The sequence below is a fragment of the Poeciliopsis prolifica genome, unplaced genomic scaffold (assembly GCF_027474105.1).
Source record: "Poeciliopsis prolifica strain line A6 unplaced genomic scaffold, Auburn_PproV2 SCAFFOLD048, whole genome shotgun sequence".
NCBI classification, from domain to species: domain Eukaryota; kingdom Metazoa; phylum Chordata; class Actinopteri; order Cyprinodontiformes; family Poeciliidae; genus Poeciliopsis; species Poeciliopsis prolifica.
In genome coordinates this window covers 358,943-382,348 of record NW_026562423.1, presented here as the reverse complement: position 1 = coordinate 382,348, position 23,406 = coordinate 358,943, and the positions used below count along the sequence as shown (strand labels likewise).

At 41.1% G+C, this 23,406-nt stretch overlaps 2 protein-coding genes across 3 annotated transcripts; both read right to left on the bottom strand.

Annotated features, from left to right (window-relative positions):
- Positions 1-139: 139 nt before the first annotated feature.
- Positions 140-3,188, bottom strand: csf3a (colony stimulating factor 3 (granulocyte) a). Its single transcript, XM_055057529.1, has 5 exons — positions 2,938-3,188; positions 2,649-2,818; positions 1,562-1,669; positions 1,320-1,460; positions 140-1,235 (listed from the first exon to the last, which is right to left on the bottom strand). The coding sequence occupies exons 2-5, from the start codon at positions 2,802-2,804 to the stop codon at positions 1,041-1,043; spliced, it is 600 nt and encodes a 199-aa protein (XP_054913504.1). The 5' UTR covers positions 2,805-2,818; positions 2,938-3,188; the 3' UTR covers positions 140-1,040.
- Positions 3,189-16,096: 12,908 nt separating this feature from the next.
- On the bottom strand, positions 16,097-20,928 carry lrrc3ca (leucine rich repeat containing 3Ca). Of its 2 annotated transcripts, none has more exons than XM_055057528.1 (2): positions 20,660-20,928; positions 16,097-17,375 (listed from the first exon to the last, which is right to left on the bottom strand). In XM_055057528.1, exon 2 carries the CDS (start codon positions 17,349-17,351, stop codon positions 16,512-16,514), a length of 840 nt encoding a protein of 279 aa, XP_054913503.1. In that variant the 5' UTR covers positions 17,352-17,375; positions 20,660-20,928; the 3' UTR covers positions 16,097-16,511. The 2 variants fall into 2 exon arrangements, with proteins under 2 accessions (XP_054913503.1, XP_054913502.1); XM_055057527.1 differs by lacking the exon at positions 20,660-20,928 and adding an exon at positions 18,299-18,358.
- Positions 20,929-23,406: the final 2,478 nt, after the last annotated feature.

The window sequence follows — 23,406 nt, the reverse complement described above, 5'->3', positions numbered from 1 at the left end:
GCTGCTCATCTGCCTCTGATGACACACCTGTACGAACTCTGACGTGACGCCAGAGCCGCCGTTTCACTTTGAGTTGCATGTCTGTGTCCTTTGCTGGAATTTCGGAACCAATTCACCAGCAAGGCAGTGCGTGTCAGCAAGTGTCACCGCACCATCATTATGAAACGGAACAATTGTATTTGCAAAAAACAACAGTTTTATTTTTATATTGGGACATAAGAAAATAACATATTAGATTTTAAATAGCGATACAAAAATAGTTTCTCTTTAAATGTTACACCATCTATAATTGTCTTTAAAGCTGCAGAGGGTAACTTTTACAAAAATGTTTTTTCATATTTATTAAAACTGTCAAAATGTTGTGACATTATCTTTTGAGACACATAATCTGAAAAAGTTGAGGTCCTCCACCTCTTTCTAGTGCTAATATTGCATCTCTCCGGGTCAAAATCAACCAATCAGTGCCAGGAGGCGGGGCTTAGCGCTGTAAATCAACCTCTTTACTGTTACAGAAAAACTGTTAATCCGCCGTCATCACTGTCTATGCTAAATTGCATTGGCATTTATGGCATTCTATGTTGTGGAGAACCAGGTGTAGCACAGCAAAGTGCAAGCAGGAGGAGCTGAGCACGAGGATGATTGACAGCGCTAAGAGCCTCCTCGCTCTGATTGGTTGAGTGGTGAATTTATGCATTTGGTACTGGGAAAAGCTGTTTAATTTTTCACAGGTTACTGTCATCATATAATGATAATTTTAACAAATATGTAAAAATGTTTTTTTTTTTTTTTTTAAAAAGGTTACATACTGCTGCTTTAAGATGTTCCCTCAACTCACTAATAAGAGTGTTAACAGCTGGTTATACATCTGACAAGTGCAAAGGTTTAAAAAAAATCCTAAATAAATACAATCTCTCTCTAGAAATAAATATATAAATAAAAATAGATTTAACAAATAAATAATCCGCTAGCAGATCAATAAATATAACAAAGAAACGGCAACATAGGTTTTCAGCTCAGGCTAAAGATTAAACGATATTTGGTCAGCTTTGGTTGTCGTCGGCGGCGGCGCTGTGTTCCAGGCTTCTGAGGCAACGCGCCACGTCCCGGCTGAACGCCTGCAGCTGGACCAGGGTCAGGTGGGCCGCCACCTGCACCTCAAATTCCCCCGGGAGGCGCAGTTCCACCGAGCCCGACGTAGGGGGCGCTGCGGTGTGCGATTGGTTCAGTTTCTGCATCTGTGAAACGGATCAGGAAGTTGTGATGGAAAGCGGTTTTTTTTTTTCTTGAAGTTGCGATATGGACTTCAAAACTAAATTTACCTTAACAATCTGGATTTTTAGATCTCTGACATCAGACATCAACGCAACCACTTTGTCTTTCTCTGCTAGTCGAGGGCCGATGGAGCTCAGGAGCCTTTGGTGCAGCTGCAGCCCATCATGCATCACTCTCAAACCGGTCTCCTAATACAGAACGAGGGGGGCAACCTGAGCATGTCTTTGTTTTTAAAAATATATTTATTATTGCATTAAAAAAAGGTTTTCTATGAACGGGAGACGCTTACCAGAGTGAAATTTTCTGAAACCGCTGTGAGGACAGGAGGTGTGGGGATGCCAATGTTGGTCGCCATGGTTGAAAACCTGCCAATGTCTGAAGAATCCAACTTTAGGGTCTGTGGTGGAGAATGTTAAATAGATTCGCTCAGATTCTCTGTGAAAGTTATTTTGATTCAGCATGAAGCCACAAACTCAAAACATCTACAATGTTTTCATAATTCTGAAAAAAATAATTAGCAATAACACACAATATTTTTTGACCTATTTAGATGAACAGTAGTTATACTTATTTCATGTATCATGTAAAGTCCTAATGTTAAAATTTATTTTTACCTATATGTGATGTTTCTTTTCATTTGATATCAAAGCATAAAGCTTTAAAAGTAGAGTCAATTTAGCTCCACACCAAATAAAGGCTGCAAAACTTTGTATTTTCTGAAAAAGTCGCCACATTTCTCTCTGATGCTTCCTGAACAGCAGCTTCAATAGTCTCAGATTGTTTAAAGTCAGAAATCTAAGAGTCATAATTCAAAGCTACTTGTTCATTTGGACTCTTTATGCCCCACGTGCCTGCACTGGAGTCATGATTTAAAACAACAAAATTGAAGGTTGTGGTTTTTTTTCGTTGTTGTCATTTATTAAAGACGTTCCTCAATGCAAAAATAAAAACAAAAAAAGAAATGATAAAGTGCTTTGGGCCCTGTGCGACTTATTTGTAAAAAAAAAAAACACAAAAAAAAGTTGTTTTAAAAGAGAATATAAATAAATAAAGAGAAAACCGGAAAATATTCCTTATTCTTGTGGATTAATTTTTGTAATCTCTGAGAAAGTGACAGGCTCTGAAATGTCCATCGCGCTCATAAATGGCGCATTTTAAGTTCCAGAATGGTTCCGACTGCAGCCCAGAAAACAACAGACGCATTTCAGACGCAGCGAACAACAGAGGCTCATTTCTCCTGAAGGCCTGAAGCCTTCAGCTCAGATCGTTATTCATGTTATTCATTGTTATTCATTGCTTTGTTTTGTTCCTCGCTGTGACGCAGCAGCAGTTTCCCGCACACATGCTGCCCAAACGGCCCGGTTGCAGCGCCTCACCTCGGTGTGAACGCAGGAGTTGTGCGTGTCCGCTATCGCGTCCAGGATCTTTTGCGTCAAGCTGCGGCTCCTCTGCAGGATCTCCTGGAACTGCGGGTCCGCAACAAGTGCGCCGCCGCTCCCCGGCAGAGGCGCGCTGCGGGCGGCGGAGGCCATGAGGCAGGAGAAGACTGCGGGGAGGAAACGACCGAATGGTTAAGAAGGAGAAGGAGACGCAGACGGAACAAAGCCCGTCTCTGTCAGCTCCTGCGTCCCGCAGAACTGAGCTCGACCCCCCGCCCGGCCCCACCTTCCTCTCTCCCCCTCCCAGCACACCCGGAGGCTGCAGGAGTTTCAGAAGACTTTCTGCAACATGAAACCCGAGGCAAAAAATAACTGGGCACGTCCACGTGAGCCCACGTGAAGAAGGAGTGATTCTGTTTGGTGAGGTAAACGGTCCGGTACCAGCCGGTGCCGGTCCCGCCCGCGCGCCGGCCCGGTGCCCGGGTCAGAGCTGCCTGAGAGGCAGATCTCTCTCCAGAGATGAGCAGCAGAGGAGAAGCAGCGACTTCCTCACTACTCACCAATCAGAACATGCATGGCCTCCCGCTGGGTCAGGTTTCACAAGTATTGACCTGAAAGAGAGCACTATTACTGATTGACTCTACCCTTATTGACATATTTATAGAAACACCCAGTGGGGGGGTTTCCATCCTCATCATCCTCCCCATCATCATCTTATCTCACAATCCATGACACAAATTCCGTTGAAACTTACACATGACTGTTTTCTTTCTCCTGAAACCGTATAGAACAAATACAACTTGGAACCAATTAGAATTGGGCTGGTTATTAGTTGTAATAGGATTATAACATGTATAACTAATGTAAACCTGAAAGTTATGGTAGAAGTAGAACCAATAAAGTATTAACTGGTGAGCCAGTTTGTCTTCCTTTTCTCCATTTTCTTACATTTCATGGGAATTCATTGATTTGCTTCGTGGAGGAAAGAACAATTCATTGTCAATAAGAATCTACAGTCTTAGCCTGGATTTTATTTTTATTCATTTTATTCTATTTTTTTTAAAAAATTCTAAACTAAAATTAAGCTATGTGAGAAGATTGCCAGACCACGACTGAGCAGGGATCAAACTTCGCCGTTCGAGTGCTTGGAGGAGACGAAAACATCAACGTTACTGATGAGGAGGCAACTGATGAAGATCCAACACAAGATTGTCAGGATGAGGAAGGAGAATTCATCCAAGTTGGCACCATGATGACTGAAGATGATGGTCTCTAGTTCGCTTGCCGTTTGTTCAATCTGGTGGATGCAAAAAACGCGAACAAGGCAGAGGCCCGAAGGAAATTGTCGATGTCGGCCTTCTCCAAATGTCAGGCTCTCTGGAGTGAGACTGCGAGGTCTACCGTTGCTGCAACCTAACATGACAAGGTGGAACTTCTTTTAATTGGCTGTAGAGCGAATCCTGAGAATTCTCAAAGAGCAAGGAGAAGGAGCGGTGAGAGCTGTCTGCTGCACTTGATGTTCCAGTGTAAGTCAATATTTGGTGTTTTACTATTCACACTAATGGCGCATTCACACCAGACCTGTTTAATCTGCATTAATGGAACTGAGTTTGTTTGCCTAGAAAGTTTGTTTCAAGAGGTGTGAATGTGGAATCAAACTCTAATGCAGACCCAAAAGGCAAATAGTGGTTCTGTTAAAACACTACTAAAGTGAACTCCTGTGTGGTTCAAATGCAAAAATAGATGCAAGTGGTCCAGAGATAGCTCCAAAAGCAGGAAAGTGGACTATAGTGAAGGGGACTCTGGGTAAACAACAAAAACAAACATGCAAGTCTTTTACCAAAGACAAAGAAGAAATCCTACAACCGCTAAAATCTGACGCTTTTCCAGTATTTGGTTACATTTTGTGAAGAAGGAAGTTGTATTCTTCTCTTCTTCTGAAGTTTTTGTTTTGTTTCCTCCAGGTGTTCTTGGAATAGCGCCTCCACAGGTGAGGGAGGGAAGAGGTTTTTCAACTAGGCTGGAGCGTTTGACTCAGTGCAGTGTGAAAGACGACCGCACCAGCTGAAATCTTTTTTGCAATTTTCATCCCCAATCAAATTGAGTCTACCAGACTATCAGGTATGAAAACACCCTAGCACTTAATACTTAATAATCACCTAATGCTATACCTATTGAAACTATTACAAGTAAATCTTAGAATTGGTCAGATATCCTGTGCAAAAGAAGTTCAGATGGGATGGCAGCTTCCTTATGGCAACGCTCTCCTCTCCAAGCTTGACAAAACCAGTCGCTGAAATGATGCAACCCACTGACCGATGCCCTGCAAAACGAAGGGAAAAAACAATTTGGGGAATCGGACCTGGTCACTGCAACCATTTTGCATTTGAGATTTAAGAAACCCTGGGCTGCAAATGACAGGATCCTAAAACTAGGCAGGAAAATACAAATCATTAAATCTTGCCCCGTCATGTTCCAATTTTGACTTTTTTTTGGTTTGTTTAGTCAAATGAATCAGAAATCTTATTTAGATACAGAAGACTTGAGAAATCTAGGTTGTTCTTTCCTTAAAAGTCAATTGGGCAAATGACTTACAGCATCGTTAAGTAAGAGTTTTATAAAGAAAAATGCAGTGACTGTTTGATTTCAGTCTCAGTTGCATTAAGGAGGATTTTCCTGAACACAAAACTCTTCTGCAGCAAACAAATCCCTCAAGCGGTTCTGATTGAGCAGATTTTTTTCTCCAACATGAAGCACGTACACACCCAGGAAACGACCAAACAACTTGATGCATATCTGCCTGTGCAGCTGAAGGTATGTCCGTTTTAAGGTCTTACCCGGCTGAATACATCCTGTGGCTCAAGCTAAAGATTGGCAGCTTTTTCTTTTGAGTGACGCCCATCATAAGCAACTTGTACACTATTATCTTGTACAAGATAATAGTACAAGACACAATCCTTTGGTAATATAACTGTACGCATCGCACTTTGAGCTCACATCACATGCAGTACCTTTGCAGACAACCAGTGGTTTGGGGGTTGCATTTGAGAGAGACTGATCTAGATTCATCTGTGCAGACCTTTCACTGTGTTGTAAGTGTCAATGATCATTACTAGCTACTGATGTTTTATCTTTTGTTTGGGGATTATTTAAGATAAAAAAAAGTGATAAAAATAACATGATTTTTTTAAATTGCACTTTTACGTCGATGTTCTGCAGATGGTGCAGAGTTCTTGTTGTACACAATCAGGTGGTTTCAACAAGTTACAAAAGCACTTGGAAAACATTATTTATATACATATGTGTGTGTGTGTGTGTGTGTGTGTGTGTGTGTGTGTGTGTACATATATGTATGTATTTGAGTAAAAATCATTTTGCTTTTTATTGATATTCTATATAATTATAGAACATTGTTATTATTGTAATAATTTACTGTTTGTCTAATAGTCTCCTAATATGTTTCTAAAAACACTTTCTGTTTCCAAGAACAGGAACTCATGCAGATCTCTAGTAAATTCCGTTGTTACCGTTGGTGATTCAGCTGTGCTAGTAGTTTATGAATGAGCATGTCTGATTGAATGAAATCGCAAGCAGCATAACAAAGAAGCCTGGAGGAAGCGGGCATTTCCTGTCTGTGATGGGAGAGGGAAGCTGAAAGTGAGTCCCATTTATGTGGGATTTTTTTTTCTTCTTAATATGCTTTGTGTTTTCCCAGACTGAGCAACACTTGCTCTTGGCTTTGTTGGTTATCTCTTGTTTGAACTGGGAAAAGGTGAAGTGTGACGTGCGAGTGTTGTGTGTGTGCTGTAAATATGCGGGACAAAGTTTTAACTAATTCATGCATCTCAGGAGGCAACTTGAGGCTCCTGCTCTGATTCACTCATGAATAAAATCCACTTAACTGCATGATGGACAGAGAAAAAAAAATGCAGTCAGAACATTAATCTCTGCCGTACCTGACTCCCTGCCTGCAGCAGGTTCTGATGTGGGACGAACAACAGAGTCATTAGAGCAGAACATCCATCCATTATCTATACCCTATAACTACTTATCTTCAAAGGGTCATCTGGTGTGATTGGGTTAGAGGCGGGGTACGTCCTGGAAAGGTCATCACCCTCTAATAGGTCACTGTTTAGTGGTGCCCAGTTCAAGTTCATCGTGTCAAAGAGCAGGACCGCTAAGTTTCTTATTGTGCATGCAGTTTAATTCCACTCATAAATTCTCCCATTTGAATGTGTTTGGAGGCCACTTTGGGTTTCATAATCTGTTTACATGTAACTCAGGGGGGCCCAAAGTGGGACCTTGAGGGCCAGCATCCTGCATGTTTTAGTTCTCTCCCTGGTGATACCAACAACCTTCTCAGCATGTCAGGGTTCTCCTAAGGCCTCTGATGAGCCATCATTTGATCCAGGTGCGTTAAACCAGGGAGAGAAATGCCGGCCTACCAGGGCCCACTTTGGACACCCCTGATGTAACTGCTTCAAGTATACACACAATGCAGAGGAGAGATGAGAAACTGTCTGTGAGAACTTTCTAACATCAGCAGCTGAGAAAGTGGTTCTGAACAGGCTCTGAATTAGTTTTAGTTTTGTAACCATAATATACTGTCAGAAGAAAATCAAGGGGATTTTATTTAGACTCCAGGAAATGACATATCCTGGAAAACTGCTACGTAAGATCACTAAAAACAGCAGATATATTAAAAGGTTACATTTCATTCATGCAAATGTCCACTGGATTGATTCAGGAAGCACACTAGACTTTAGACATCAACACAAGGGCAAGATGGGAGCGCCCTCTGGTGGTGGTAATATACTTGACAACCTTTAGATCTACAATAGAAAAGTTTGTCTCTCTCTCTCATATATATATATATATATATATATATATATATATATATATATATATATATATATATATATATATATATATATATATATATATATATTTTTTTTTTTTTTTTAACACAACCTCTAAACATGTCATGAGATGATGTGGTTTCTTATTCAGTGGGACAATATATGGATTCATGGGAAACAGATGGTTGTAAACTAAGATCAGATGGTTATATCGCTTTTCTTGCCTGAAAGCAAAATATGATGCATAAATGATCATCTTCCAATATGGTGGAAATCATGACGTAATTCTTTTTCTAGTTCCTTCAATTCAATTGTATTTTCCTTTTGAGCAAACTACTTAGCCCCAATTTAGAAAGGGGCCGTGTATTTACTTCGTATCGGTTTGATGCACTAATTTTCAGTGTCTCACTGCTCTGGTATTGGAGCAGAGACAGCGATAACTGGCAGGACTGGAGCTGGACACCCGCGGACTGGAGAGACGTTTTAAAGACTCAGATCATTTCTTTATGTGTTGCTGCACGATTCCTTGTGGATTTAGTGCGGTGCATCTGTGGCCTCTGAATATACTAAAACATTGCTATGAGTTTATTATGAGGCTAAGCACAGCTGGACACGCCTCAGCTCTCTCTTCAAGCAGTTGATGTATTCACCAGTCATTAAAGCTCCCAAAAACAACGCAGGCCCCATTTCATTTTGAACCTCCCGAATCTTCAGATTTTATGGCTTTTTGTTTTTCTCCTTTTCTTTCTCTATGTTTATACTATATTGCAAAGGAAGCAAACGATAAGAAAGTTTTGGAATATAATTGGCCATTTGATTTCAGTTTTCTGGCCTTTGAATGCACTTGTCATTAATCTACAGTCACCGTTGATCAGACACTATAATGTGCTAAAACGCACTTGAAATAAGTCAGATGCATTAGCACTCAGGTGAGAACTTCTCTGCCTTCAGTTCACAATAAAGTGCTAAACATTGTTGCCATTGTTATGCCTGCATACAGATGCAGACATATTTATTCAGCCCATGTTGGAAGACGTGTGAAAAGCCTTGAAATGGACCCAACTTGTAGAGCTGGAGACCAATTTTGAACAGGAACATTTGGAAAAGATCCAACCTCGGGTTTGAGTGACGGGGGGGAATCCCAGATTGAGAAATAACAGTTTTTAACAAAGTCACCAATTACACAATTGTTGCTACTTCAAATTTCTTGAAGCACAATTTGTACTTTAACTCTAAATTAAAAATTTATGACTATATCCATGAGTCAGAGGTTAGTTTCTTTCAGCCACTAGGCTTGAGGTAAAGACCCACTGTAGACTTATGTTGTGCGTGAAAAAAATTTAACTCTTAATCAGCATCATAATCTTTAAAAAAATACTGTGGGTTAAGTTTGAATTCTTCCACTTGAAATGTAATTATTTCCAAGATTTTCACTATCCTGACAGATAATCAATAGATAATCTGTAAAAAGATCAATCCTCTGCACTTCTTCTCGAAGCTACTTTTGCTGTCTGAAGAAATGCCAAAAACAACCAATCAGAGCCAGGAGGAGGGCCTCAGTGCTGTTAATCACCTCAGGTATGCGCTCCTACATTTGATAATAGTGGAGAAACAACTCACCCTTACAAAAAAAAAAACACTTTAGGGTTAGGGTTAGGGTAGGTTAGGGTTAGGGTTCTGCGGTCATTGGTGGGAGGCATACACAGGAATGATTGACAGCGCTAAGCCCTAACACTAACACTGGAAGGAAGCAGAGGAGCTGGATTTTTTTCACAGATAATCCTTCAAATATAATACCATCACAACATCGTGACAGTTTCAATAAATATATACAAACATATTTTTTTGTGATAAAAGTCACATACCGCAGCTTTAACCAGACTCAAAATCATTGGGCCTATGGAAAACTTGGCATCAGATATGCTTCTTCAGTGTGGATGCCAATGAATTTTTCTGAATCTACATGAAGGTTGCTCCGAGTTTAGCCTCTGTTCCTTAAAATTTTCAAGGCAACACCAGATCACCGACTTTGACATACTTGGACCAGATCCAGAGAGTTTCATGTTCACGCCGGATGCCTGACACCGTTGGTCCTACAACACTTTTATTTTCTCTGCGACTGACGTTACCAAGCACGCGATTTCATGTGAAGTGAAAGCAGCACTTGGAAAATGATGTTTCACTGGAGGCGGCCCAGTCAGGAGGTAATGCGTGGAAACTGTGCAAACGGAGCCAGACGGCTCTTCCTCAGGACGGATGTGTGAACATGAAAGGATGTTGCTCAGGAAATGATTTCACAGCAGACACCATGACAGTGATGAGACGTACATTTTCCATGAGAACCTCTATTGCTACTCACTTTGGCATGACTTTTACACAACACGGCTTTTGTCCTTACTGTGGGTTAACAATCTTGTGCAAATGTTTTAGACCATATCAAAGAACTTTAAAAGGAGTAATACTTTCTTTTGATTACGTTTTTCATGCTTTCTGGAAACATTTCAAGATTTTCTTCAACTTCAGCTGCTCTTTAGCTGCTCTTTTAGTTAGTTTCAATTCATGTCCTTGTACCCGATTATTGCAATACTTTATGCAGTGTGTATAAAATAAGCAGGCAAATGGAGCCCTATTATAATCAGTTGAACAGTAAAAACAACAACAAAAAATTGAGATTAGTCTTACACATTTTCTAACTAAAACAAGAAAAGTCCTAAATTTGATGAGTCAAAAAAAAAAAAAAAAAAAAAAACCTGAAATGTGGGGATTATTATCAAAAATGTTTGATTTTCAAAATTCAACAATGTCAGCTTTTTGGAACATCTGAGATTTTGTCTCAAAAAGTTTTCTGATTATCTGGTGAAACTTCACTCTAGTAAAGTAACTTCACTGGATGAAGAATGAAACTTGTTTTAGCCAAAAATAAACCAAATGCATTCCTGCAGCTGTTGATAAAGTTGAAAGAAACTGAGTTGGAAAAATGTTTTTTTTTTTCTGATGTTGTTGTTTTGCAATTATCCTATTTATATCAATTATTTAAATCTTGGTTACATGTAGTCAAATTAAGTTAATAAAACTTAATTAATTTTGTTTAACATGACAAGTTATTACATGAAATATGTTAACTTGATTTAAGTACTTGTAATAAATCAACTATTTTTTTGTTAAGTTGGACCACTTTTCTTTTTTTGGTGCATTTTTAGCAAACGGGTTCATCTTTAAGCCTCTCCCTCTGTTCCATAGGGGGCGCTATAGAACATAAAATGAACATATGCAATGATTTATGTTCCTCTAACATATCTGGTGATAGAACTCACCCAAAGCAGGTGGATGCTTTATTCTTTTACTAACAAAAGAATTGAATGCGCCAGTCTTTGGGTTTTCTTTGTTTTTTCAATTTCATCTTTTATCGCTTCCCTTTTTCTCTGAAAGATGCCGTTTCTCAGGCGGCCTTTGCCTCAAGAGATCTCAGACCCTGAAAGCCACTTCAGCTGCAACTGAACTCCAAGCCGGCCTGCGCTCTGTGGGATTGGATGAGTCACCTTATCCCCCACTTTGTGTCCCATTACCCAGCAGTTGTAATGCTCACACCAGTGTAACGTGTCCCAGGTTGCAGATGGGGCAAGCCGAGCTGCCTTGAAATTTAAATTAACCTCAGCAACATTGATGTGTGTGTCGGAGAACACAGGCGTCGGGTTACCTCCGCCCTCGCTCCCGCCATGCAAACACACCTGTCGTACATACGACCGAACAAAAGAAGGAACACACTCGAATCGGCCGGGAGAAATACTGACACGCATGTCTGCTAATAGTTTTCGGTTTGTCCGTTCTTGTGGCGAGTGGCTTTCCTTTAGGAGCGGCTGCTTTCAAAGCCAGAGCCGGAGTGTGTTAACGGAGCAAAGGCGTGTGTGTTAGTGTGTGTGTGGCAGGAAATGTCAGGGAGAGAGGCTTACCATCTATTTTTTAGTACTGTTGAGCCTCCTGCTCGTCACGGGAGACTGCTTCAGGGCTTCCTTGAGATCGATATCATTTTCTGCACAACCAACTCCACAAATCAGAACACAGGAGCTGATTAAATGGGGCGTGGGTGAGAAAACATATGGCATATTCTAAAAAGCAGCCGGCATATCAATTGATAATTGTCTGCAAGTGTCTCCCTGTACATATGTGGGTTTTCTTTGGGTACTCCAGCTTCCCCTCCGACCCCTCGCAGTCCAAAAACAGCTGAGATTCCATTACGAATGTGAGCAACTTTGTCAATGTCAGAAATTTTGCAATTGCAGTGTCTCTATTAAATGAGAAATACAATTAAGATTACACCTGAATAAGTCTGTACACATAAGTCACTAAAAATAACCTGTTCTGTTACTTGTTTGTCGTATTCTTTGTCTTTTCTGTCAGTAGTAACATCAGGTTGCTGATCACATCACTCACGGGATGCGAAAAAATGTGTTGTGGTTTGAGAAATAAGATAATTTTGATACAGTCGAAAAGTTACCTTATCGTAGCAGAAATTTTTTTCATTAAAAATGCAAGCTTTTCTTTTTCTTGTTTCTTTTTTTAAAAAATTGACATGTTTCCATCAGGCAAATCTATTTGCCTAATGAAAACTAACTGGAATTCCAATTTGCACTATAATATGATCAATGGCAACACAACTCCATTACTGTATTCCCATAAGGTTCTTAAGGCATAAGTTAATACGCAACTGTCTGGTGAGGAAGTATTTCACCCCCTGAAGCACACATCAAACTCAAGGTCTATGGGCCAAATCCGGCCCACCAAAACTAATTATGTGGCCCTGAAGACTCAAGTGGGCCACATAATAAAGCTGTGCAGGTCATGTTTTATCAGTCAAATCTAATCTGTTCTTATTTCTGTAGTGCCAAATGACATAAATGGAGAAATATGTACAATATTATTCAAGTTTAAGAACTACTCACTGAATACATAGAAATGTATAATATTTCAATAGGTTTTTCATACATTCTGCCATAAACAGCCCTTTGACGACCTTCATGATCTTGATGTGGCCCAAAATAAAAATGAATTTGACATCCCTTCCTTAAAGCGTTCTTCTTGCCGTTTTGTCCTGCTTGAATGTTTTAGATCATCGAACAAATTTCCTGCTTAATTTTAATTTTACTGAGATATTTTCTAATTTACTTGTGTTTGTGCTGCTGTCATACTTTTAATTCCTCCCCATTGGGTTCAACAAAGGAATATCTTTGACTTATCTTGAAAAGACAACATGTTTATTTCTAGAGTTGTTGTTGCAGTGAACACTACAAATTAATCCAAGCATCATTCTCTCAACAACCCAGTTGTTTCTACCATATTTTCATGTTACATTAGCACATTATATTATACTTAATTAAATATACTTATTTATACATTTTCTTTACAGTCCTTGACAGTTGATTTAAAAAATTTTTTTTGTTGTGCTTTCTTGCACAGAGACAGTAAAGTCATTTTAACTGTAAATCTCTGTCTGGCTGATGGTTTAGAGGCTTGGTGGAGAGATGTTGGAGTAGGGGATAAGATCTTTGACCGTTTTGATTGTGTGGTTTGAACTTCCTCCGCCTCTCTCCTTCAATAGACCAATGTTTTGGTCTATTGAAGAGTCTTTGTGAGACTCTTGTTTTCCCTCTCGATTAGCTCGACTCCTTCATCAGCCTACTTCAGATGTCACTGAATGGCATAAAATCACTAGAAATCTAAAGCGTATCCATATTTCCAGTGAAATGATTTTGAAGTGGTACCACGTTCATACAATTGCATGACGTCCTGCGCTGCTAATGAACATTAAAAAACCAAAGCGAGAGCCTAAAATGACTCCTCAAGAAACTCCCCAGCAGCTCAAGGGCATTTGGAAATTGCTTCACCCAAGGAATGTAAGTCAGACAGTAGAGAGGCACTGATCCCCTGTGGCATTACCCTTTCATTTCTCTCAAGAAGTAGGTCACAGAAGATGATGGGTACAGTCCCGGCCTTTCTGCACAAGTTTTTTTTTTTTGTGATATTCATGAATAACTCATTGGTCTCGCTCTGCTCTGGAGGCATTCGTGTGTCGAACACAAGGAAAACCCTTGTTGACAAACCCCTTCCCACGTCTCGGACATCAGATTTCATTATTCAGCACCACATCAGGCTGTTTTCCGCTGGAGAAAGAGCCGATGAGTACATCTCGAGGTTCGGGCAGTAATGGATTCAATTATGCCTCCCGTTCAAACGCATTTCCCTGTTTTTGCAGTCTTGTTCTGATATTGACGGTCTCATCAGTAGGAGCTCAAATGCATTTGTGCGTGTTGCTCTTTGCCATATGCTCCAGCGAAATGGAAAGTTCGCTTCCCTGCTGCCTCCTTTAATGGACTGACCGGCCATGACCCGGGAGTGACTGCATAATAGATAATTCATAGAGACACCGTGGCTGGTTAATAAGGATGTTAGATGGAAAGAAAACAGCAGCTGGTGTAATCGAGGTAAGAGGACCAAAACCTTCCAGTTTTACAACCACAAAATAACAAACCTACAAAGTCCCTGCATGACGTAAAAAATACACGTGACAGAGACATACTGACAACAAAATAACCTAAAAAAATTATAGTAATTACATTTTCCCTCATAATTGGTAAAGTGTTTTCACCTGTGCCAAAAATAATGCACTTTGAAATCATTTATAATTTTTATTTCAGCCTCCACTGTCTGACATAGTGAGGTCTGAGGCCCCAAAATTGTAATCACAGATCCAAATAAGATGATCATTAGTGAGTCCTTCATGTAGCTGTAATTACCTCAAGTGACAGTCATTTTCAACATAAAAACTTTCCTTTTTTAGATTGCTGTTCTCATATTTCTTGTGCCATTTGAATATTTACTCGTCAGACCAATCTACTTTGATATCTTGACAATAATAATGGGATGTCTGAAGTATTTTTTACGCCACCCTTCTGGTATAAATTAAGAATTAAATATAAATCACAGAAGTAAATTTTTGTATCAGTAATATTGACATCCTTGGAAAAAGTATTTTTAGCTCTAGACCTTTTCTCCATATTGCAATCAAACTTTCACACTTGTGTAGGAATTTTAACTGATTGATCAACACAAAGTACTGCATGACTGTCATTATCTTTCCATTTCAGATCCATCCATCCATCTATCTATCCGTCCATCATCTTACACGCTCATCCCTAGAAGGGTCAGAAGGGGTACTGGTGCCTATCTCCAGTGGTCAATGGGTGAGAGGCCGAGTACACCGCAGGCAGGTCGCCAGTCTATCACAGTCCATTTCAGATAATGGATTAAAAATGTACAAAGCCTGGGATATCATTTTACAATTTAGATTTACTGCAGAAAAATGAGTTGAATACAGATGTACACCTACCCTGGTACAACCAACCCTCTTGAACATAACGCCAGTTTTAAAGTCCCTCCACTGGCTCCCTGTAGCTCAAAGAATAGATTTTAAAATACTGTTGTTAGTTTACAAATCACTGAACGGTGTAGCTCCACAATACATTAAAGATCTGCTGTTGTTGTATCAACCTTCCAGACCTCTCAGGTCTTCTGGTTCTGGTTCTGCTCTGCATCCCCAGAACCAGAACCAAGAGAGGAGAAGCAGCTTTCAGCATCTATGCACCACAAATTTGGAACAAACTTCCAGAAAATTGTAAAACAGCGGAAACCCTGACTTTCTTTAAATCGCAACTAAAAACACACCTGTTTAGAATTATATTTGAAATGTAATATGTAACAATGTATTGTTTATTGCATGATGCATGACTTTGTGTTTTTGTGTTTATGATGTAAAGCACTTTGAAATGCCTTGCTGCTGAAATGTCCTATACAAATAAAATTTGATTGATTGATTGATTCCTTGATTCGTCACCTATGGCTGTTGTGAAATGTCTGCTTCCTGGAGGCATGGACTCTCTTTTAAGTTTGACCTGATTTTATCCAAAGACTAAAATTTGGACATGAGGCATTTCCAGTAAGCTTTGAATGTTACTGGAAATTACGTGCGTTGTAAACTACCAACCCCAAGGATGCCAAGAGAGAAGTGCTGAGCTGAACAACATCTTTGCCAGCAATAAAATGTCTTAAACATTCCTCTTGCTCCAATTTAAATGGCTCAATATTTGGAAACATGGCCAACTGAATGTCTTTGTTCACATCCTCTGCTCCACTGCCATTGCCAAACTACAACCCTATTTAGGCAGACTACAATTCTAAAACAGCACAGAAACTCAACGCCATTGTTCACAACTCTTCCTTTTTGCTGATTGGCTCAGTTGAAAATCAACTAGAGAAACAAAGTCAGAGAAATTCCAGATGATGCAGTGAAGGGAGATGAGAATCAAGTGGAACTGCGAAGGAAAGCAATCGTCCTTGTGGTTAATGTGCACCATACAAAATACATATTTCATGCTGATTTCACAGTTATGCTTTACCTTTTGTTGAGCTGAGAACATACACCAGCGTTTGCAGCTGTAACGCCTCCAAAATGTTTAACTGCTGTGAAGCCGTGTGTCTTTGTTTTCAATAACAGAAACTCACTGAACATCATATTAACTTGAAAATGTCATTTTTACTTGTACTAGATGGGTCTATAATATTAGGACTCTGCTGAGAAACATATTATGCAGAATATGATAATAGCACTGTCAGACCATTGATATTGCTAACTGTGTCTTGACCACTGTAAAAGAACATTGAGATACATGCACCACTGGATAAAACCCATTTGTATCCCATTTCTGGAGTTCATTGCTTTTAGTTGCTTAGTGTACAGACAAGGCCATCAACTCAGCCAACAAAAAGTTCTAATGGCCTCCAGAAAGATGAATTATTTATCCAGACTACATTACATCCACCTCAGTCTTCCTGTGTACAAAAATGTTTTATCTTCAACAGCAAAGAAATCCTTGAGATTCCCTTGTTACTGTCAAGATACATGCCGCTCCTGCTTGTGGTGATATAGGATTTTAGGTTCTGTTCATGACTACACCACAGTGCTGATGGTGGAGGACTCCTCTGACTTGCCCTGCCTGCTGGGCAACGATTTGAGATACTCCAAGTGCCTGCGGGCGTCCTCCTGATTTGCACGGACGTAGTAGACCAGGTAGGAAATGACCATGGTGAACCAGCCAAACATAACAACCAGCATAGCTACATCTGTAGTCCTCTTCATCACCACACACAGGTCTATATCCGGTTCCAACAGGAACGCAAGTCCTTGAACTCCTATTTCCTCTGGATCAGACGTCTGGCACACTATACCCGTCAGCGAGGCTGGCTCCAGGTCCACACGGGGCAATGCCATCTGCAGATTGCAGTCGCAAAGCCACGGGTTGTTCGTCAGATTGGCGCGAGCTCGAAGGTCCTCAAAGGCGTCAGGGTTAAAGTTCACCAACTTGTTTGAAGACAGGTCCAGGAACTGCAGGGCGGAGCCGAGTCCTCTGAATGCTCCAGGCTCTAGCTGGCTTATCTCGTTGTGCGACAGGTCCAGTTCTACTAAGTGGGTCAAACCAGCAAACGCATTCGTTGGAACTGCGGATAGAAGATTGAAGTCAAGGTAGACGCGTTGTGTGTCGTTGGGGATGTCCTCTGGGATCTCCGTGAGCTGCAGATTGCTGCAACGCATCGTCTTGCCTCCGCTCTCCGTCTCAGAGCAGTAGCACCTCTTGGAGCAAGAGGTGGCAGCATGATGGAAGCAGAAGGCCATCAAGACCAAGCTGTGCAACAGCAAACACATGACCACCGAGTAACGCAGCAGCCAAACTGCAGCCAGGTGCATGGTGGGATACGGGCATGCTCCAGGGAAGACCGCAGGAGTCCACATCAACCTCCCCTGGTGCTGAAGAACCTTCAGGGGGAAAAGCAACAGATGGTCAGAAGCAAAGGAGAGAGAGGACTACGTTTTGAACAACAAAATTGGAAAAATATAAAATGCTAGTGATTAGCACCAGTCTTCAGAGTTGTCATCCATTGGGGGTACAGCCTTTTATCTAATTGCAGTGTGGAGGCAGCAGGAAAGCTGCATGTTCAATTTAACATGGAGGTGGTCAGAAAAAGAGCTCTACTTTGCTAAACATCTAAAAATGAAGAAAAGAAGCAGGATCAAACACAGGCTTTAACTCTGCACAATAAACAAGCGCAAAAAAGTGGTTGGTGTCACTCTGCCTCTTTTATAATTGACGGACCTGCAGCGCGAGGCTATTTCAGTCCCCAGACCCTTGCATTAACACACTGATCCGACACCATGTGAAACAAAATGTTACAAGCTGGACCTGATCTAAATCTGGCTGCATTTTCAGAGTTAACAGTTTACCACTCTGTTTATTGCGAAAATGTCCTTTGGATTGTTTGAGCGAGTCACGAAAAGCTGGAGTTGCTCAGAAGTGCAAGTAACATGAAGCTTGTATGTCTGTCCTCTAAATTACAGTTAATTTTCTTTACCTCAGCTATTGAAAATAGCAGGTCCTGCCTACCATAACACACTTCATTAATAGCTGATCAGGACTTCTGCCTATCCTGTTACTAATCCTCCTAAAGAAAAGTCTCTCAGTGAGTGTAGCATCACCGTTGGCCATGCAATCCTTTTGTTGAGGTAAATGCTAACATCGTAAACAGCGACGAGGCCAACAAACCTGACAGTGTGATGCCCCTCGGACAAAATGGAAAAAAACAAAACGTAATTCAATCACGCTTGTTAATTTCTTCTAAATGCCAAGAGACTGGGTAAGATCTGCTTACAGAGATAACAAAATGAAATGGACCTCTATGTACCTTGAAGTATTGCATGACACGGGTGGGTTGAGGACAGTGCTGCTTCTGTGTGATTGCTGGAAAAACAGCCAAGCAGTCGTACCTTCGTTTGGAAAACAGGAGAAATGTTTTGATCCAAAGAGCCAATGGAATTTCACTTTTCCTTGCAAAAGTATCAATATCCCTTTTCACATTTTGTCTTGGACCGACTTTAAGAGTTTATAAAATAGTTTAAGCAAGTTGAACAAAAGGAATTCTAGTTGGTTGCCTAGAAAGCTTGGTTCATGTGGGGAGAGGTGAGTCAAACTTTGATGCGGACCAAAAAAGTGAACTGGTCTGTCTGAAAACCGAGGTCTCGGATCGGTTGAGGTGAACTCTTGGTGTGGTTCAAATGCCGCGCGGACTGGAGAACTCTCAACAAATATTGCAATTTTGGTATGATCCCCAATCGACCAGAGTCTATTAGACCATCAGGTGTGAAAACTCCCTAAATTTCTTCTCTGCCTGTCCATACATGGGGTCTTTATGTTGGATTTCCAGAAGCTCAACCTGCAGCTTCAGTCGGTGCAAGTTAAACATGTCAAAGGGAAGCTGGATCATCTCTGCAAATTGTTTCTCATTGGTGACCAACAGATGAGGAATCTAACCAGTGTGCTCTTTTTGCATCTTAACCTAAAAGCACCACAGGAAGATCCCCACTTGTGCTTGGTCTACATCCCCAGAATAGAAAAGTTGCCTTCTAAAATAGATTCAGAGCACTGCCGAGAGAGATCAGTCAGACACTTTTAGGATCTGTAATAATTCATCAGTACGTGGCATGTCGGTCTCACAATCTTTGACTGAAATCTCAGCCTGCCAGAGAAAATTACAACTTCAAACAGAGAAATTAAAAAAAAACCTGATGTGCTGTCAGTAATTTGAAAGCACAGGGAATCCTAAATGTTAGTTCATTTAATTTTATTTTTTTATCTGGTCTTTGTCCATAGCAATAAAGTTAACATGGAAGATAAATATGCAAATGATGCACAACTTTATCCCATAAATTCCTTACTAATAACACTGGTGTTTGTGTTTGCAGTACATAAAGCAGCTATTTTTTACAGCACTGTATCCCTGCGTCTTCCTCAAGGCCAAGATAAGACACTTTCAAATGTTTAACCGCATGAAGAAAAAAAAAATTACAACAGCATGCAAGTACAAAGCCCAGCGCATTTGACACTAGGCCTTTGCAAAAGGGTGCATTTTTCCCTTCCTGTTTGCCAGGCTGGTATTTCAGCCAGAGATAATTGGGGAGCAGCAGAGGGCTACTGATGAAGGAGGAGTAGGAGGAAGAGGAGGAGGTGAAAACATGTGAACAAGAAGTGAAATTGGACACATGAGGAGCTCAGGCTTGTGGGAGAAAGAATGATATCAAGGGGATTTAAGGCCAGGGGTAATATTACAGTAACAACACAGTGCAAGACACGAATGAGAGATGGAGGAAAGGGGCAAATGTTTTGGCAGGAGGACGAGTTAAGTGGCTGAAGATGGAGGGAAGTTGCCTGTGGATGAGATCAAGACGGAAAGAGATGGAGTGTAACGCTGGGACAGCAAACACAATAAGTCAGAAGGAGGCTCTCCTGGCGTTTCCCTAAAATTGATGGAGTTTCGCCGTCATTGTTATTTATGCCGCTTTTAATTTGCGCAGGGAATGCAACGCTCTGGGAATAAATCCGGCGCTGGCGCAGCAGCCACAGGTCAGGCTCACTTCATAAATTCCCGGCTGTCAGGGCCGCTCTGTATAAAGCCAGCGGCTGTATGAAGGAGCCATTATGGGGGACTCAAACCCAGCCATCAAAGCAAATGAAATGCAGCAAATATTTATCAAAGCTTTCAGTTGTAATGTATGGATCAGACATTTTAATGGCATCCTCACTGCTTGGTTCTGAACTGAATAAAAAGCAATTAGAAAAAAATGGGAGGAGGGGATGAAAAGAAAAAGAAAACAAAAAACTACTTTTGAAGTTATCAAACCTGAATTTATGTTCCAAGCTGATTAACGACAACAAGCTTTTGGACTTCATGGATCTACAAGCAGTAAATCGACTCTTTAATAATAGTAATAACTCATATTCACACAGCGCCTGAAAACTGTTTTTAATTTTCAAAAATAATGAGCTTCGGATATAAAAATTAAGAATAACGTCAATATAGTGAAGGTATTTCAAGAGTTAACGCACACACACACAAAAAATAACTTTTAAACATTTGGTCAAATTAAATAGAAAATGTGCTCGAAATGTAAAAATAAAAGAAGTTCACTTTAATATTAGTTTCTTCATTTTGACTTTAAAAACAACAGTGACACGTTTACGCGTAATGATCGGCATCGCGCGCACTCACGTCGCTGCTCGTGTTCCTGCTCTCCCCTCCATGGCGCGTCTCTGGATGGATGGATGGATCGGCTCCCCGCTGATCGCTGCGAGCCGACGGGGCTGCTGCGCTGAACCTCTGCACCCGATCCGCTGCGGGAAACCGCGGGCGCGCCTCTGGAAACGGATCTTGCACTCCGCGGCTCCTCTCCACTGACCGAAAACCTTCACCTTTTTTGTTGTTGTTGTTGTCGTTTATGTTTCCACGCAACCATAAAACCCGGACAACGTGGAGTGACCCCGCGGATGGGTCAAAAACAAAAGTACACATAAATCCTCCCCACCCCGCTTTGCCCCCCCCTCCCTCCCCCTCGTGAATACAGAGAGAGTGAAGCGCGCCGGACGCACGGTGCGACTCAGAGTGGGCGCGCGCACTGAAGGGCTGTCTCCTCTGCAGCAGCAGCTGGATGCATGCAGAGCAAATTCATGTAACCAGTCCAGCTGATCGCGTTCACTCGCATGCGATGCGCTGATTGCCGGGACTGAAGTGGGCCCGATGTGCCTCCAGCATCAGGTGCCACTAAGTGAGCGGCCCCTCCCACCCACACACACACACACACACACACACACACACACACACACACACACACACACACACACACACACACACACACACACACACACACACACACACACACACACACACACAAAACATGCAGAAATGATCTCATGCGATGCCAGCAGCCTCCACTAATCATGTTTGATCTGAAAGCTTGTTGTTTCAATCATGCCAGCCTGGCCGCCAGGTCTGGGGATCCTCGGCCTCTTTTTTTTCCTGCCTGCTGCGAGCCGATAAGGAAACCCAAATCAAATTCACTATAAAAAGAGCCTTATGCCAGGGAGAGAGAGAGAGAAAGAGAGAGAGAGAGAGAGAGAGAGAGAGAGAGAGAAAGAGAGAGAGAAAGAGAAAGAGAGAGAGAGTCAGCCAAGCAGCAAGGCTCAAGGTATTAAAGGAATTAAAATCAATAAAGTGGGATACTCCAGCAGGCTCACCCTGCTGCTGTCAGAGTTGTGTTTTTTTTTATGATTAACTTCTTTTGCTTTCTTTGCAGGATGCACTTAAAATCATATTTCGTTGCCCTTTAAGTGAGATGTAATATCCCCCTTTCAACAGTTTGAAGTATCTTAATAAAATGCATGAGACAGTACTGTTGGCCCACAGGATCGTTTTGACCAAACGGAGCCTCTCCTTTATTTGCTGCTGCTGTATTAGGTCTTCTGTTTTTTTTTCCTGCATTTGCTTTTGGAAGACAGTTCTGTCCTTCAGGCATGAGCTTTATGATGTTTTCTATATGGCCTGTTCAGCAAGTGACAATATTATTTAAAAGGTTTTTTTTAATTTCAGCAACTTCATCCACCAAGTGAAACAAGATCATTTCACACAACTGTAGAAACACGTCACTCAGTCAGAAACAACCAATCAGAGCCAGGAGGAGGGTCTTAGCGCTGTCAATCTCTCCTGTGCTCACTGTCTGCTGTTGCTCTCTGCTACTCTACAGCCTGCTACGGATGCTAAGGTTGGTTAGCATGGCCACCAATGATGGCGGATAGATGGTTTTCCTGGAATAGTGAGTTGTTTCTCTCATTAGCACACAGAGAAGCATTGTTTGACAGCGCTAATACCATCAAACCTCTTGGCTCTGATTGGTTGTTTTTGGTCGGGAGCTGTGCATTTCTTCAGACGACAGCAACAGCACAGGGAGGGGTAGAAGAGATCAATCTTTTCATATTTTAGCTGTCTGATGACAGTCTGTCACAACATGGTTTCAACAAATATGGATAAAACATATTTTCTACAAAAGTTACATGCTACTGCTTTAATGAGTAGCATGTTTTAACACTTCCCTCAGGGCTGTTCTTTTCCAAAGGATGCTAAAGTACTCACAGGTGCAAAAATACAGAATAAAAAAAATGATATTACCAAAATATTTTTTTCTTTTTTTCAGTGTACCTGGTCAGCAAAAAACAAAAAAACTAAACATGCAACATTTTTATCCAACAGGTAAAGTCATTGGTGCATTACATAATGTAGCTGTGGAGTCAAGGCTCCATGTACAGAGTCATGTCTTCTACCCTGTCAATAAAAGCCTCTACTCCTGAAAACGTCATCAAATTTTTCTGTGAATGCAGCTGGAAGTCATTGCAGCAAAGTCACTGACTGAACTGCAATCCGCTTGGACTTGACAGCATTATTTTATGACTTGGCTCCAATTGTCTATATAATTGGACTGAATGGTTTATATGTTCCTCTGTAAATCGGAGCTATTTGGTTTGTAAAATCCTTTGAGAGGATAATTGTTGTGGATTGATGCCACATAAATACCAAACATTGAACCTGTATGCTTTAATGTCCATTTGAAAGATCCAATTGTGCTTACTCATCAACTTCAGTAGTTCTACATATAGTTCTTCCCTCATGACGCCATCAGTTTGATAAAGTCCACCACTTCCTACTACAATCAAGTAACCAACTCTGTACTCTGTGTTCTCAGGCTTACAAGCTTCACCCCTATTGCTCTTAATATAATGATGGTCATTATAGTAATTGAAGTGGAATTTTTACAGCACTCTAGTCATGCTGACCACTGAAAGCTCGTCACACATTATCTTTACTCGTGAACATTAAAGCCACCAATAAGCAGATGAGTAGGCAGGTTTGAGTTGCTCTGTCCAGGGTCACATTAATACGGCAGGGGAGGAAGCAGGAATCAAACCCAC

Excerpts from the sequence above, each read along its gene's own strand:
- csf3a (XM_055057529.1), bottom strand. The coding sequence starts at position 2,804 with ATGGCCTCCGCCGCCCGCAGCGCGCCTCTGCCGGGGAGCGGCGGCGCA. Across the intron at positions 1,670-2,648 it reads ACTCCTGCGTTCACACCGAG|ACCCTAAAGTTGGATTCTTC; the intron begins GTGAGGCGCTGC and ends TCTCCACCACAG. Across the intron at positions 1,236-1,319 it reads TAAAAATCCAGATTGTTAAG|ATGCAGAAACTGAACCAATC; the intron begins GTAAATTTAGTT and ends TCCGTTTCACAG.